We start from the raw sequence: 17485 nt of genomic DNA, 5'->3' as shown, positions 1-17485 counted from the left end.
TGATTCCACTTCTATAAAATGTCCAGAGTAGGCAAATCCACAAAGACACAGAGTAGATTAGTGCTTGCCACAGCTGGAGGAGAGACAGTACAAAGTTTCTTGAGGGTAAAAACATGTTGTAAAAATAAGTAGTGCTGACCACTACATATCTCTGTAGATATACAATGAACTATACACTTTAACAGGATGAATTTTCTGCTACACGAATTAGATTTTAAGAAAGTTGCTACAAAAAAACTACTCACAGCAAACAATAGGCGAATCAGACTAACACCCAGTTTCAGAGACTAGTCACATCTAGTAGTACTGATTGGGGTAAAGAAATAAGAACTCTCAAATTCTAGTCCTTGGCAGTAGTTTGTTGTGGGACTGTAACTCTGCTGTTTTAATATCTGAGAAATTTTCAGGGCCAGAACTAAGGTGACCGTACCTCTCAATTTGCCTGGGACTCTTTCAGTTTATATCCATTACTCCAATGTAATTATTGATACTTCTCAATATCATGCTTAAAAGTACCCGGTTTGCATAATAAGTTGTGTGGCTTCCTTACTCAGTGAAATATAAAGTTTCAGAGAAGTTATATCCATCTCCCCCCAAAAAACCTAAGTCCATACCTTTTCATGGAAAATTGTTCTTTAAAGTTCTTGATTTCATTATCTTTGGCATGCACTTGACGTTGTAACCTAAGTAAATGAGAAAATAAGTCACAAGATATTAGAAATTATTTCTTAACACAGTCAGAACAGTTCTATATATAACTGAGGATGGGACCAACTATCTCGGTTTTGGACAACAAATCATAAGGCTAAAAAGATTAATTTGATTCCTATACTTGTTCCTTTTGAAATTTACCTATTTCTCATGTCTGATTTACTGACTACCGAAAGGGAACTGAATTCCAATTCATTAAATTAGAAAAGTCAGAGAAATGTTATCATAATGGGTGTCCCAGCTCAATGACTTAAAAAACTATCTTCAGCTCTTTCTACTTTATCTACTGGAGAACAGAGTTATATCTTCTGATTTTCTAAGCCTATTGTGGGATTGAGAACCTTAAACTCCTTAATGAGAAATTTTTTCCATTAAGTTTATTGGTACATTTAAATCAAGTCATGAGAAGTATCAAAGAATGGAGGTCTGAAAGAAATTAGACCTTACAAATAAAAGTGATACTATGTGCAAATAAGAATATTAATTAAATGTATAAACTAAAAAGGAAATTTTTTTCTGGTACTGTGGATTGAACTCAGGGCCTCACACATGGTAGGCAAATATACTGTCAATACGAAGAAATTTATACCAAAATTATATTTCTCCTTAAGTCTGATAAGTTCAGACTCTTATACACATAGGCATTTTGGTTAATACAAAACTATTAAATGGAAAATTCCAGAGATAAACAATTCTGAGCAGTTATATACCATTCTGAGCAGCACGATGAAATCTTTGGTTCCTGCTCTGTATTGTTGGGACATGGGCAAATCACCCCTTGTCTGGTGTGTCCACACTGTGTATACTTCCCATTCATTAGTTACTTAGCAGTTAACTTGGTTATCAGATTACCTGTTCTTGTACCACAATGCTTGTGTTCTAATAGCCCTTATTTTATCTAATAATGACCCCACAATATCAGAGTAGTCATTCTAAAATTATACTGCTGTATAATTGTCATCATTATTCTATTTATTAATTGCTCTTATTAATATCTTACTGTGACTAATTTATAAATTAAACTTTATCATATGTGTATATATATGTAAAAGAAAAATCAGTACAAATAGGGTCGAGTCCTAGCAGTTATTTCAGGCAGTCACTGGGGCTGTTGAGATGTATTCTTCTGGGTAAAGGGGACTACTATATTTCTTTCTTCTTACTTTTAAGATTTTCCTGTCTTTAGTTTTCAGAAATTTAGCTATAATGTGTATTGTCAAGCATTTGTTTAGTTTTTATCGTTAGGGTTCCATTAGCCTCTTAAATTTGTAAATATATGCATTTTTCTAAAACCTAGACAACTTCCAGTCATTCCCTTGAACACTCTTTTTCAGTGCACATTCCCTTTCTGTGCTCTCTTCATAGAATTTTAAGAACGTTAGCTCTTTTGTCATGTCCCACAGGTCTCTGAAACTCTCTCTTTTCAAGGTTATTTTCCCTCCCATCTATTATCTCTTTGATCTTCAGATTTAGTACATTCTATTCATTTGTCCCTAAATTCACTAATTTAATCCTGTCATCTCTACTAATGACTATCCCAGCAGTTTAAAATTTTAAGTAAGTATTGTATTTTCTAGTTTTATAACTTCCATTCTTTATTACAACTTACTATCTACTATAACCTGAGAATTTATAGGATTTATTTCTCAAATTCAATTTTTTTTATTGAAGCGATTTTATGATGGTTGAATTACAATAATTATTCAGATAAAATGTTCTGAATCAATTTAATGTTATTGTGTTTTAGTCTTTTTCATACTGTGATTTTCTTGGCTCTTGATATGATGCAGCCTAGATATTTTGGATGATTCTGGGTCCTATTTAATTTTCCTATTTTTAACTGACAATCCTGCTGAGGTATGAGGTAAAGGTCTGGTGAGCATGTATGTTCAGCTTTACACTGGGCCCTATCAACAACATCCCAACAAAAGTGAATTCTGAATCACAATGATTGGAGCTGAAAAGTGTGGAAGTTCTCATGAAAGTGTGGCACTAACTCACAATGCCTTTTGCCTATAAATAGATCCACTCCCTGCTAGGCCCAGATGACACTAGAAAAGGAGAAAGCAAAGGACTGACTCACAGGACTTTGCTATTTTGGAGGAGAGGCACAAACTCCCAGTTTTGTTCCTCTGGCATCAGCCAAGGAGAGGGGGAAATGGAAGGTCAGTTAGTCCCAGGGCAAAGATTTAGCCCTCCACGAGGGGCAGGCAGAAGGGATCAAGCCTAGCACAGACTTAAATCTTATTGATGCCGAGTAGAGGTAGAGGCTCGCTTGCCAGCTAGACCATAGTAACATAGGAATTACGGGAGTTACCTCCTGCTGTCTGATGGTGACTGGGAGATCAGCTGCGTGGGTTCATGGCTCTGAACTAAAATAATAATAATAACAACAACAACAACAGTATCAGCTGCCATCTTGGTACTGCTGATAATACGTCACCAGGGGAACAGAATTATTGCCTCCTATTTCTGTCAGGTGTGTGAATCACAGCATACTACTTCCTAGGGGTGGAGTGGGGCCCATTGGTGTTTAGTGGTAGAGTAAGGTGGGTACTGCCAAAAAGGTTTTCTGTTGTTATACTTTTGTTTTCCTGTTCCTTTGGCAAGAGGGAATGGTCTTTTCTCAGACTATTTTTCCTTTGTGCTTATTTGGCAGTCCCAGTTTAGAGGCTTCTTCTGGATCCTGTTTAGGATGTATAGGTGAGGCAGTAGGAAACTTACTGCCATTTCAGTCCTCAAATCAGTGTTTTAGACATCATGTTTTCCTTTTCTTGCATTTCAGTGCCCAAACTGTCACTGACAAAAAGCAATATTGAGCTCTTGATGTAGCATTACATGTCAAGAAGACTAGTGGGCAATTCTTCTATCTTTTGGAGTGTTCCTGTGTTTGTTTGTTGTATCATGTCTAGAGTGTTAAGGTTGTAAGAACAAAAGCTACTATATCTTGGTGAACACAACAGTGCCTCTGCTATATGTAATTTTAATTCTCATATGTTAATTTATTGTTATAGCTGGCATCCAAAATGGCCCCAAAAGGTTCATGGTGTTAAAGGCTTGATTCCTGGACTTTTGAGAAGTGACTGTATCATCAGGGTCCTAACTTCATCAACATCCACTGATGAGATCATAATTTTATGGCATTAGTGGCATAATGGAAACAAGAGGCAGGGGCCTAGAAAAAGGGACTAGATCATGGGGTCATGCATGACCTTGGGACTTTGTCTGTGCCCAGCCCCTTCTTTTCCAGCTTTCTCAAGCTGTTTCTTTGCTATACACTTTTCTACTGTGTTTCTATCTTACTACAGGCCCAAAAGAAATGAAGCCAGCTGACCATAGACTGAAAGCTCTGAAACCATGAGTCAAAATAAGCCCTTTCCCCTTTAAGTGGTTTTCCTCATGTGTTTTCTCATAGTAACAACAACAACAACAACAACAACAAAAAACCTGACAAATACCTATATACTCTCTATTACCTCATAATGAATGTTTCACACATATTGGTATCTTTTACATGTGCTTTATACATGTAAAAGCCTTCTGTCACAGAGGGCTCCTGATAAATGTTTTGTACCTGTTCACTGCTGAATGCTCTTAATGTAAAGACATGTGCATCTCCTAACATGGTTTGTCTGAGGCCTTAAGCACATGAAGGTACATAAACCAGCTCTCAGGGTTGAGGAGGGATACCCTCAAATGACAAAGGAGAAAGGCAGCTCATCTATATTGACAGAAGTACTTTTCTGATCTCTAATGAACATGTTTCTGGATTGATCGTCATCTTCTAGGCTAAAAGAAAAGTTCTCTACCATTCAGAGATTTTTTTTTTTTTAAATGGTACCAGGGATCGAACTCAGGCCCTTGTGCTTGCAAGGTGGGCAGTGAAACCACTGAGCCAAATAACCAGCTCCCTAGAAAAAAGTTCTAAATCCTGAAATACAGATGAGCAAAATAAGTAGCTACAGCCATCTTAGTTTGCTTATTTCTTTAGCTCTTCACTTTCTTCTAACCTTAAGTATCTCTCTAACTCCAGTAGGAACAAGTCTAAAGGTGTTTGCAACTGAAATTATATCACCAAGTCTATGGCATACAGTTTTTGTAAAAATTTTTTAATGTGTGAGATATATGTGGGAAAATTTAAGGCATAAATGGCTGTCAAGTGTTCGTCCAATTTTGTGTGATATATCTTGAACTCCTTAATCTACAACGTTCTCTAGTTTTTGCCTATTCTTTCTATTAGTATTCTAGGAACTGTAGTGGATTTTAAACTAAATTTCACGGATATATGACACCACTGTTTATTAAAATGTTTTGAAAAACTATCCTCTATTTCAAATGATACATGTTTGAAGAAGTGGTTAGTATAAAAGGAATAAAGCAGGTCACTCAGTCAGAATTTGGGGGTTTTGGCACTTAATAGTGAAGGTGGTAAGAGAAAAAAGATCAGTGGAGATCAGTGGAAGAATCTCCCTGAATAGATCTGTTTCCTATTTCTCAGGTTAAACACAAATACTCTGACAGAGCACTCAACTGATTCCGTGGGTATCTTTGAGAAATGTACTTATATGCTATAAAGAAACAGACAAGCATTGATTCTATTTTTACAAATTAGAATCGTGACCTAAAAGTTAATTATCCTTTTCATGTAATTCTATTATCTTCACACTTGTTCAGCCAGCCAATACATAAAAATCCTGATATATAGAGAGTGAGCAGTTGCTTACTTCTCAATCTAGTTGGCAAAGCAAAAAATATGGTTTTCAAACAAGTAAAAACGCTCTGGAGTTCTTATTATGTAGTCGCACTGCCATCTAGTGGCTGTGGATAGATTATCTTTTATAAACATGGCAAACCCAGGACTGCCCATTTTTCAAAAATTTTGTACTTACTTAGAAACTTTATTGATTCCAAAAGTCACTTGTTGGTTAAGAGATGCAATTATTTTTTCTTTCTTTTTGATTTGCATTTGATTTTCTTGACACCGAAATATCATAGTTTTCAACTGCTTTTTGAAATCCTGATCAATTAAAAATATTTCATAGTTATTTCTCTTTAAGTCATCCTAGAAACTAAAACAAACTAGTTTCCTTTAAAAATGAAAATAAATTTAATATTGAAATACTTCTTACTTCCTTAGCATCTAACAGCAAAGGTACTTACCTCACACCGATAGTGCAATTTATAAAGCTGCTGTTGAACGAGCCTTTCCTTTTCTGTTTCTCCACAGTCTGTTGTTACCTTGCCAGTTGAGCCCTATTAAGCAAATAAAATATGCATGTCTTATTTTTCTCTTAAAAACACTAATATTTTCGTTATTGTAGAAGATTAAAGCTAACTCCTAGTAATGCCTTATGTCTCCATTTGAACATTATTTCTCTAATTTGATAAATCCTCTTTTGTCCAATTACAGCATTTACTAAACAATACCATAAGCGCTTTATTCTAAGATGATATAATGATTAACTTGCCCGAGGTCACTCAGCCAGTAAGTGAAGGAGCCTGATTTCTAACTCAAGCTGCCTCAATTGCCCATGTACTTGATCATTGCACTATAGATCTGACTTTACTGTTCATCTTCTCCAGTAGATTGTAAACAACTGTGAAAACAGGCACCGTGTCTTAGGTTCTTGATACTACGTAGGTGCTAAATAGTTTTAAAGTAAATAAACATTCTCTAAAATTATGTATGATATTTTAATTCTAATTTTGGGATCTTATAGTTCTCCTGGCTACTGAATGAAAATCAGTGGTCATAATTTCAGTCAAACTTTACATATCCTACAATTATATAAATGTTGTACTATCAACAGTGGAATCATTTGTACAAACTGTACTTAAAGAATGAACATTTCCACATAATATATACCATTATATTTAAACCCAGGGCAGGTTATCACTGAATTCTCTTGAGCCAGTTAAATAAGTTTTATTTATTTTATTTGCTTTAATTAAATGCTCTGTTGAGCATTTAAGTTGTATTCAAATATCTGTCCACATATAGGTACATCATTTCAAGCAGTGAATACCAGCAAAAGGAGACAGAAAAAATTGCTGTTGTTATATTAATATTTTGCAGACATTTAAAGTAACCAGATTTAATTAAAAAATCAAAGCTATTCTTCTCATGACATTTTATCCAATAGGATATGATAAGAAATGATAGTTCTTTCTTTTTTTCTTATGGTGCTCAAAATCCTTTTGCAAAAAACCTATTTGTAATCATCTTTGTCTAATAGTTAAAGCCAGAAAATGGTTTGAGAGCTAATGTGAAAAGTTTATAGTCTTTAGGGTTCTTTTTTTACTTTCACTCATCCTTCTATATCTTCCTTCCTGTTTTCTCTTTCTATCTGTAACAGCATAAACCACTGGGCTTTCCAAAAAGCCATGTTGTTATGACTCAGAAAAAAAAGTAGCAACTGTTTCTGAAGAAAAAAAGGCAGAACTGTGTGCTGTCCCGTCATACTTACCTGCTCTATCATATCCAGAATATGCAGTTCATCCAGGCTATAGAACTTGTCTTCAGTTGCAGAATCTTCTTGATCACCTGCATCATCCTTCATAAATCTACCCATTGGGTGTGGATTTGTTTGTTCATTCTTCAACTGCTCTTCTTTTTCTCTCATATATGAACTGTAGTGGTGATACGATTGATGTGATTTTTTCGGTGTACTTTTTGCTCAAGTCATTTTACAAATTATAAATTAGTATTGCATTGATCTCATAAAATGCTTAGCATTAAAAGGGTCCATGTTGAAAGAAATTTTGTATAGTTTTCATACTGTACCTTTGTTTTGAGATTCACAATGAATATTAGTAAAACTGAGACAGCATTTGACTGAGCTACCTCATTAACTGTTCATCCCAGGGCTTTCAAGAGGTCACTTTTCAAATAACTATTAGCATCAGTTACTTTGGGAAACAATATTTTGAGAAATACTAGCAAGTATTTCTACCTCACTATACACACACAAACTCAATATTCTTCTTTCTTTTTTGGGGTGGGGGTACCAGGGATCAAACTCCAGACCTTGTGCTTGCGACACAGGTGACTGAACCACTGAGCTAAATACCTGGCCCTCAATATTCTTGACAGTAAGTTTAATCACAATTAGTGCTTTGGTCTAATATAACAAGAGAGTTGAACATATAAAGTAGATTATAAAATAAAGGTTTTGTTTTCAACAAGACTTAAAAAACTATAGTGGCAACATAGTAACTAGATGCCACTGAAAACAATGTATAATGGCAACTGAACAATTTTCATAGTTATGTCTAAAATTTAAAAGCATAACACCCTCTAAGTTGGCCTATGTATAGTAACTATAAATTTCATTTTTAATTTCACTGAATGGTAACAAGAAACAGTATTTTTACTTACAATATAATATAAATAATAATTTTACTAGTGAAAAAACTTTAGGATACATTTATTTTTTTAGGACACTGACATCTAAAACTCTAATATGTATACAGTAATTCATAAAACACTGTATAAATAGTCATTAGGTATTATTCAGATATTGTAGAATGATCTAAACAATTTGTAAAGTTCAATGAAATCAATTGCTTGTATAGGCCACTAGACCTCAGACTCAATTACTTTTCTAAATTACCTAAGGAATTTTTTAAAAAGTAAGTGTTTGCAGGCATCCTTATATAAGTATAAAGGTACAGATGAGTTTGTACTTTTGAAAAGTTCCCCCAAATTATTCTTAAATTTTTAAGTACAATAATAGCAATGGGACAATATATGCAAATGTTCATATTTCAAAAGATGTAAACTGAACTATGGGAGATAAAATTATATTGAACTTTGGAGCCAAAAATACATAAAGAACAAAATGTCAAAGAAACATAAAACAAATGCACAATGCAGTGATAATTATTAAATTAGGATAATAGTATATATACTGTAGTATATATATTATTCTCTGTAATTGTGCATATATTTGAAAATTCTCATTTAAAGACAAAGCTTCCTGGCTGATCTGATCATCTTCCAAACTTAGATCTATAATGTAAGCAAAATGATCAAAACAATGAATGACACTGTTTCAGTATTACTATTTTATGGCATGTAGTAGACATAGCCTGATGCAGGAAAAATTACTGCTCCAATGATTTAACCTTTTGCCAAAGAAAGTGTAAACACTTCTTGGCTGATGAACTGTTTTATATGTGAGCTCCCACAAATGACAGCTTTAAAGTTAACAAAGTATGCTCTTGTTGTCATTTTACAGATAGTCTAATTTATGTTCTCAGAGTTCTCTAAAGTTACTAACACTCAGATAACTTACTTTTGGAGGGAATGATACCTTTTGACATGCCTGTTTCCCCTTTCCATTGTTTATTACAGACATCAATCATATGGCTGGATAATATAGCTCACAGAGAGCTTTTGGCATTAAAAAGTTTCTATTAAATGTTCAACATTCACTGTCAAGAAGTAAGATTAAAAAACTAAAGTCTTGTAAAAGAAGTACTGGGAAATGATAATGATTTATCCTTTGAAGTTAAGTTTCAGTCAAGATTTGGCTAACATATTGTACAGTATATTTCAAAGCATTTTATGCAGAAGTCAAGTTAGTCCTTAAAGGAGGCACTGACCATTAGATAACTTGGGTATCTGCATAAAAAAGATAGTGAGAGACTATTCTTGCAAAAAAAATGATTTAACTTTTTACAATATTCTGTAAAATTGCAGCAACTTATTAAGATAAAGAATGGAAAAAAATGGAAATAAAGTCTTTGTAAATAGGGAAGGGTGAAGGGGGTGAAGGGAGGGCAAGGGTATGGGAAAAATAATAATGAAGACATTATGTAAAGGTACAAGATCCCAATGATAAATGTAACTGTATTGTTTACTTTAAATGTACCGATAAACTTAATAGGGAAAAAAGGTGAGAGAGAGACAGCCACCAAAATCACACACACAAAAAAGAATTATCTTAGTGAGAACATTTCCCAAAAGAAGACTGTATTATTGCATAGCAGACTTTAAAGATACTAAAAAACTTAACAATTAAACTAATACTTACATTTTTTCTTCTTTTGAGTCCTTACTCTGAAAAATAGCATCAAGAATTAATGATCTGCTAACTATCAACACAGCATAGTGATATATCTGTATTTATAGGTCAGTTTTAGTAAAACTTTTATCACAATGGAAGAAAGACTTTCATATCATGATATTATATCTGTATTTAATTACATATCTTTAATTATCAGAATAAAGGAATTCCATGAGCTCTCCATATTGTGTTTGATGAACTGTGGCTGTGGTCTTTTTTATTTCTATTTATTCTATTCCTTTTTTAAATGGCATTGTGACCCACCAAATTGATTTTGTAATCTACTACTAAGTCATGACCTATAACTTGAAAAATCACTGATTCAGATAACAGGCGAATACTGGGTTAAGTTTTTACCTACTGATAAGCCTTGGGACAGAGTTTGTGTAATTCCCATCTATTCCTATACTAATTAGAAAGTTGCTTAAAAATGCTCATATAAAGAAAAATCAGAGTAATATATTAAGAACCTTCCACTTTCAAAAGAAGTATTAAAAGAAGATCACAATTGGAAGGAATTCTTTAAAGTTCCTGAATTTTATATTCATTAAATTAAAACTATAGAAGTGATACATCAAATAAAAGTAATATCAATGACAAAACACATTAAATTAATAACAGCATTAATTTTTTACCATCTTTTGCTTACAAGAAACTTCAGGATCTCCTCCATGGGCTGGAAAATACTGTAAATACAGGCTTACTATTTTTTTTTCTTATCTATATACCAAGATTTTTATGTTTCAGGTAACTAACATATTCAATGTTCAGGACCAATTTGGTTTGGTGACTTAGAATTACTAACTTCTACATTGGTTCCACTGCACTTGACTGCCTGGGTTGAAAAGACTTTGGGTGCTTATAATGAACATATCTCAGAGATGATTTTTTCTCAAACTCCATATTAGCTCTTCCCATGATAACTTCATGCCAATCTGTATCAACCTTTCCTCATAGCATCTCTGCAACTTCTCTCTTTTTGAGATGCTAACCAAATTTAAGGGCTGGATTCTTTACTGTTATCTCCCCCGCCACTCATTTGGTGATGGTTTTCGTGATGGAAGGATCTAATTAACTCCAAAATAGGTCACTTACAATTTGGACATATTAGAGGCTCAATCGATACTAAATATCTCACTGAAGAAAAGGAACATAGAGTAGATAGATAGTCTCTACATATGATTTAAAATCTATCTGTGCTATCCCTTCTATTTCCTATATAAAGTTTACTTTTTCTCCACATATTCTTCCAGACTGGCCGATAGATATTTATAGAATTATTACTAGGTAGACATGTCACAAAAAATAATTAACAGAGAACACAATGGAAAAAAATCTTCGAATGTTAAAAGAAACAGAAAATTCCTAGACACTTTAATATTAGTAGGTATGGATTTTTGAGTAGTGTTTACACTTGTTTTTAGTTATGTTGTTCTCTGTTTAATTTCCATTTGACAATTCCATTGAACTAAGTTTGAGAATTTGAACTTCACCATATTTTAATCTTTTGGAGGTGAATAAGAGCCACACTGTATGTCTTTGGATCTTACCTTTGTAATATAATAGCCATGAATTTACTTGGCAAACTTAATGTATATTCAGACCAGGGATTTACTACTATTTTTGCAAAAATAAAACAAATCACTAACTGTAATGAACTACATTATGTTTACATCAGATAAGAATGGTTTAAATGGGCCAGGGATTTAGATCAGTGGTTCTGGTGACTGCCTCGCAAGTGCAAGGACCTGAGTCAATTGGTACCAAAAAAAAAAAAAAAAAAAAAAGAATGGTTTAAAAGTAAGAAAAATTCCTCATGTCTTTAAGCACAAAATGTAATTTTCAAAACAACTTTTAAGTGAAATAAATGATAATAAATGGTAGGAAAAATGATAACATTGATTTTATAAATTATCATTATTTTGTTCTTGATATCAATAAGTATTTTGCAAATTTATTTTACTGTTTTGTTAATAATTGAAATTTGTATACTCTTCCAAATGACTAATAACATGGTCTCATCAGATTATAGGTGGGCAAACTGCAATCACTTAGTTTATAATATAAGAGATATCTAAATTGCATATAATCTTGATATAAATATAATTTGACTTACTTATGAGTGATAATATTTAAATATATTTCAGACTAGAAAATTTTTTCAACATAAATTTTGCATAGCAATGTTTAACCATGGGCTTGATTAAAAAAAAAACAACTCATTTTCCCTTGTATTTTTCTAAGCAGCAAGATTTTTTAATAAAATTTTGCACTTGGTAGTGACTTGTTCATTTTGCAACTGGAAAACACCAAAGAAAAAGTGCTGAAAGAAGCTTGAATGTATATCATTTTTTGGTACACTAGTGCATTGGGAGGACCTTCAGACATGAAGAAAATCAAAAATTTTTAAGGTTTCAAAAAATGTTTTTGAATGTAGGAGCGATCTGACAAAAAGAAGCTGTTATTAAAACAATGAATAGGCATTTTAAAAATTACAGTGGCATATAAAAAATATTGAAATTTCTAAGTGACTAATTCAGTCTACTTATTTGTATGTACAAATGTATAAATTAGGACTTAGAGACCTGTGTATTGTTTAAACCATTCAAGATACAACATATAAACTATAATCAAATATTCATGTAAACTATTCAATCATCTGTACTATGTGTCCATCTGGAGAAACTCAAGTTCTAATAATGAATATATAATTAAATGCAAGTATATAATCAGATATCCTATTATAATATTTATGCAGCCTCTTACCTTTTTATGCTTTGTTGTTTTTTTTTTCTTTGGTTTACTCTTTACCTAGTAGGTAAAAAATAAATTATTTAATGTGCAGTTCAAGCTACATAATGGGTTGTTTTGTATAATGTTTCCTCTAACTATTGATATCTTTTGTCTTCTGGCACTATAGATCATATTCTTTCTAGATTTTATGAAAACATTTTAATTTTAATCTTAGTTTTGTGCATTTTTTTGTTTTTTTTGGTACCAGGGATTGAACGCAGGCCCTTGTGCTTGTGAGGCAGGCACCAGAACCACTGAGCTGAATCCCCAGCCCACTAGTTTTCTGCTTTTGAAAAATCAGACATATAAAGGATCAGCAATATTCTCAATATGTAGGCTAAGAAAAATTACTGAAGGGTGTTCACTTATACACATGTACATGAGTAACAAAGGAGGAAGGAGCATTTAAAAGAATAACATATTCATGTCTATGAAAGAGTAAGCCTAAGAAGAAATAAGTAACTTTATAGTAATTGTTGCCACTTATCCGTAAAAATGTGGAGATTCCATCTTGTATTATTTAAATTTTACCTCTATGCAAGTGGCATCAAAATGTCCTAGTTTCCTCTTTCTCTCTCCTCTCTTCCTTATTTTATTTTCTTTCTACTAGCCTCCCCATCTACTACCCTTAGGATGAAGAAATAGTCTCAGAACTGAGTGTAGTGCCTGGTTCATATGAAATGTTCAGTATATGTTGGCAAATAAAATGATTTTGGCAGGAAAGATTATGAAAGAAAACAGTGAAGAAAGAACTATTCTACTTCAATTTCTTGGGAAACACTATAATAAGGATTAGTTAAGATCATTTTAGATGCTTTAAATGTAGTACATGCAACAACTGAAGGCCCCAAATTCAAATATTAATGAAAGCGTATACTTCTTGGAGATCTTTAACAGATTCTGTTGAAGATTCACTGGGTATGGAAGCTCCATCTTTATTCATATCTGCTAACTGTAGTTCAGAGTTTGATTTCACATTTATATTGTATTCCATAAGTGGTGGACTTAGGTCTTCTTCCTCATTCTGTAACTCTTCTATTTCAATACCTAAACATTAAAAACAAGACAATCAGAATCTGGATCCAAGAAATGTCAGCCTCTTATCACAATTATAAAAATGACATTTTATTCTTTCCAATTACTAGATAAAAATGCAATGGCCATTTATCAATGACCAAACAATAGGTAACTATACTGTCTTGGAACCAATAAACATGAACCAAAATACTATGTTACCCTACTGGTACCTAAAATAAACTTTGGTATTAGATACTCTAGAACTTAGACAGATTCTAAATAATAAGATTTTGAGTTTTGACATTAACCCTAACTAGTATTATTTTAGTGTATAAATCTGAAGCAAAGATGAGAAAAAGCCAAAATAACCTTTTTCTCTTTTTCTTAAGAAAGTTACCAATTCCCTATGATATGACTTCTTTGACACTATACTCCTTGATATTGCCTGAGAGACTTGGTCTCAGTACATCATCATGGATGGTCCAACATTTAACTACAAACAAACTCATGGTGCTTTTTTTCTTAAGAATAATTTTAATTGTGGAATGTAAATTACCTTTTTAAAAAGGCACATAAATAGAAATTAAAAAGCCAGATTTGGTGGTGTACACCAGTAGTCCCAGCTAGTAGGGGGTGATGGTAAGAGAATCTCTCAAGACCAGGAGGTTAAGGCCAGCCTGGGCAACATAGTGAGACCTCATCTCAATCAATCAATTAATCATTGGAAAGTTTTAAGAATAGCAACTCACCACTTAGCAAAAATGTGTAGCTATGATGTACTGTTAGCCAGATAAAACTTTGTATGCTAAATACAACATATGAACAGGTAAAGCAAACAGGTAGGCACTTTATTAGCTGAAGTGTCATGTTAGTGAAAAGTCAGATCATCGTCTGTAGGTAAACCTCAGTCATATAAGTACTAAATACTATGTTGTTCTACTGGTATCTTAAGTAGACTCTAGATATTAGACATTCTAGTACTTAGAATCTAAATAGTAGTAAGTTTTTAAGTCTTGACATTGATCCAATTAACTTTGTAACTAGTATTATCTTGGGATATGAATCTGAAACATAAAAGATCGGGAAGAGCTAAAAGACCAAGGCTGAGTAGACTCATAGTAGATTCAGACCAGTAGTAATTTATTAGATCACAAGATTTTCCAAGCTTTTAACAAACAGGTATAATTTACTATATAGCTTGTCTGACCAAGTATAAATTTCATAGATATTCCATAGGCATCCCAAGTTACAAAATGACTTAAGCATTTTGTTTTTAAATGTACTTACGTTGACTGCCTGTTATAGACTGTAGAGCAATTCCTACGGTATATAAAGAAAATATTTAGATGTACAATTGGAAATACAACCAGTAAATGTCTGACTGTATTTAAGAAAAGCCATCTTTTTTTTTCCTCATTGAGTTTATTGGTACATTTTAGGTATACAGTACAGTTACATTCATTATTGGGATCTTGTACCTTTACATGACAGGTCTTGGTTCTCATTTTTCCCCTTGTCCCTGCCCTCCCTTCACCCCCTCCTCCCCTCCCCATTTACAAACATTTCATTTCCATTTTTTCATTTTCTCCTATTTTTCCCTTTCCCTTTTTACCTTTCCCCTACCCTTCCCAGTTTTCCTACACATTTAGCCCTTTTCTTCCTATTTCATATTGTCAATTATATCATTAGGATCTTATGTACTATTATAGAACCAATTTATTTTACAATTAACTATAAATGTAACAAGTTTTGCTCACCAATGCAGTTTAGAAAAGGTGAAATCTTTCAATTATAATATAAAGATTACAAGCTCCTTTGGCTTGTGTCTAGATGTCACCTCTAAGCCTCATGCAATCATTGTGAGGGCATTTTAGAGGTGCCTGGATCTACAGTGTGTGAGGCTGGATCAAGGGTGTGCGATTATTAAATTAGTCCACTGATTGCTTTGGCACGTGCCCCCAACTAGGCATCCTAGATAGAACATTAAGGGGCAGAAAGAAGCTGCTATTGTTTCTTGTGGCTTAGTGATTGCCTTGTTGCCTTCTGCCCGCCATGATCTATTTCTTCTCAGAGATGCCTATCTGCCATGCCACTCTGCCATGGAGCCAGACAACTCTGAACTGAAACTTCTACAAAATGAGCCACAACAAACCTTTCCTGCTTTACCTTTGGGTGTCAGGTACTTTGTCTCAGTAACAATAAAAGTAAGTAAGACACAAGTCCATGATTAAAGATAGCAGACAAAACTTTAATAGCTAAAAGAGGGCATGCCTATACTCCCAGAACTGACTGAGACATGAGAACACCTGGGCAACTTAGTGAGACCCTGTTTCTAAATAAATAGATAAAGTAAAATGGTTCTAGATGTAGCCCCCTGGGTTCAACTCCTAGTAATGAAAAAATTGAATAGTTCATAAACAGATAGCACATTACACCAAGCAGTGCATTCTTACTTATTAGTCTAAATTGTTGAAGAAATTAGAAAATTGTTGAAGTCAATTAGAAAATATCTTTCCTTGCCCATTAATATTTATTAGGTGTCTGTGATATGTTAGGCTCTAGAGACTGAATTACCGGTAAGGAAGGAAAGACAATCTTTATGGATATTTATTGAGGACAATGGATGTTAATCAGATAATCAAATATATAAACACTGCACTTTCAATAACTGAGGAAAGAGATAAAAAACTAAGAAATCTTATATTATGGACTCAAACAATAAGCTCTTTGAACTATCCAAATAAAAGTTGCTTAAAAGCAATTAATAAGTCAACTTATGAATCAAGGATTCTTGCCCAACCTTCTCATAGCATCAATCTAGGCATCTTTTTGATACTCAAAAAAGGTTCTAAAAGATTAAACAAGAAAACAATAGTAGCCAGAACATTGGTAAAAGGATGGGTAATGAGGCAGTGCAATTACCTCTGAAGAAATTCAGGACCAATGTGATAATTACTACAAACTCAGGAAGATTCAACTCTTTTAAGTAGCACCTGTGTTACCCACTACACTAATAACTTGGGACCAGAAACAGTTACCTAGAATAAATAGCATAGCAACAGTTTCAGTGATGCTAACAGAACTTGAACTCTACTTCCAAAGAGAACTAAAAGCAATCTTGGCATTCCATAGAAGTCTGAAGTCTTTTACATATCAATGGACACATCTGGGAATGGACACTACAGACCTCAGGCACTTCCATGGATGCTATCTGATATTTTATTCATCTACAAACAAAGTAGGTGGTAAAAATTTAAACTAAACATTAATACTAGCAATATGTAGCAGTGTATACCTATATTCCCATCACTGTGGAGGCTAAGCTGGAAGGGCCTGGAGTTTCAGATCAGCCTGGACTAGATACATATAAGACAGTCTCAAAAAATCCCACCAGCCAAACAAACAATAACAAAGCCAAATAAACATCAAAATTCAGCTAAAGAGAAAAACATACCTATTGTATTTATAAAGACATCCTTAAACACAGAGTACCTGTATTTCATGGCATTGGCCATCCTTACTTTTGGAGAAGTGATAAAACTCTTCTATTTAAAAATCTTTTAACAATTCTCTTTGAGAAAAAACAGACTTCTCAACAGGACAAGAGAAGTGCTCTTAAATGAATTCTACCCATAAATTCTCACCTACTTTAATCTCATTAATGCCAAATATTTTAGTTTCCTTCATCATAATAGTTTTATGTCTCTATATCTTTGCTGTTACTCTTCTTTACTTGGCTAACCTCTACATATCATCAAGAATTTTTAAAATATTGTATTTTCCAGAAACCTTTTTCAGATTCCTTTAAACTAGGATTTCCCGTGTATTCTAGAAACATCTTTAGCACTATTATTTCTATTTACCTTCTTGATAAGTCTATCCTTCCAAGAATG

The 17485-nt window shown here is 33.3% G+C and overlaps 1 protein-coding gene across 1 annotated transcript in view; it reads right to left on the bottom strand.

Annotated features, from left to right (window-relative positions):
* The window catches only part of Dzip3 (DAZ interacting zinc finger protein 3), an 84374-nt gene that overhangs the window by 16090 nt on the left and 50799 nt on the right, over window positions 1-17485 (bottom strand). The window contains exons 15-22 of the mRNA XM_010630156.2: window positions 14880-14912; window positions 13453-13622; window positions 12549-12593; window positions 9750-9775; window positions 7179-7341; window positions 5872-5964; window positions 5601-5728; window positions 615-683 (exon numbers count right to left, since the gene is read on the bottom strand). Coding sequence (XP_010628458.1) covers window positions 615-683; window positions 5601-5728; window positions 5872-5964; window positions 7179-7341; window positions 9750-9775; window positions 12549-12593; window positions 13453-13622; window positions 14880-14912 — 727 coding nt within the window. The remainder of the gene's footprint in view (window positions 1-614; window positions 684-5600; window positions 5729-5871; window positions 5965-7178; window positions 7342-9749; window positions 9776-12548; window positions 12594-13452; window positions 13623-14879; window positions 14913-17485) is intronic.

Source organism: Fukomys damarensis, unplaced genomic scaffold (genome assembly GCF_012274545.1).
Source record: "Fukomys damarensis isolate Sample0158 unplaced genomic scaffold, DMR_v1.0_HiC HiC_scaffold_24, whole genome shotgun sequence".
Taxonomy (NCBI): Eukaryota; Metazoa; Chordata; class Mammalia; order Rodentia; family Bathyergidae; genus Fukomys; species Fukomys damarensis.
This window is presented reverse-complemented; position numbering and strand designations above follow the sequence as displayed.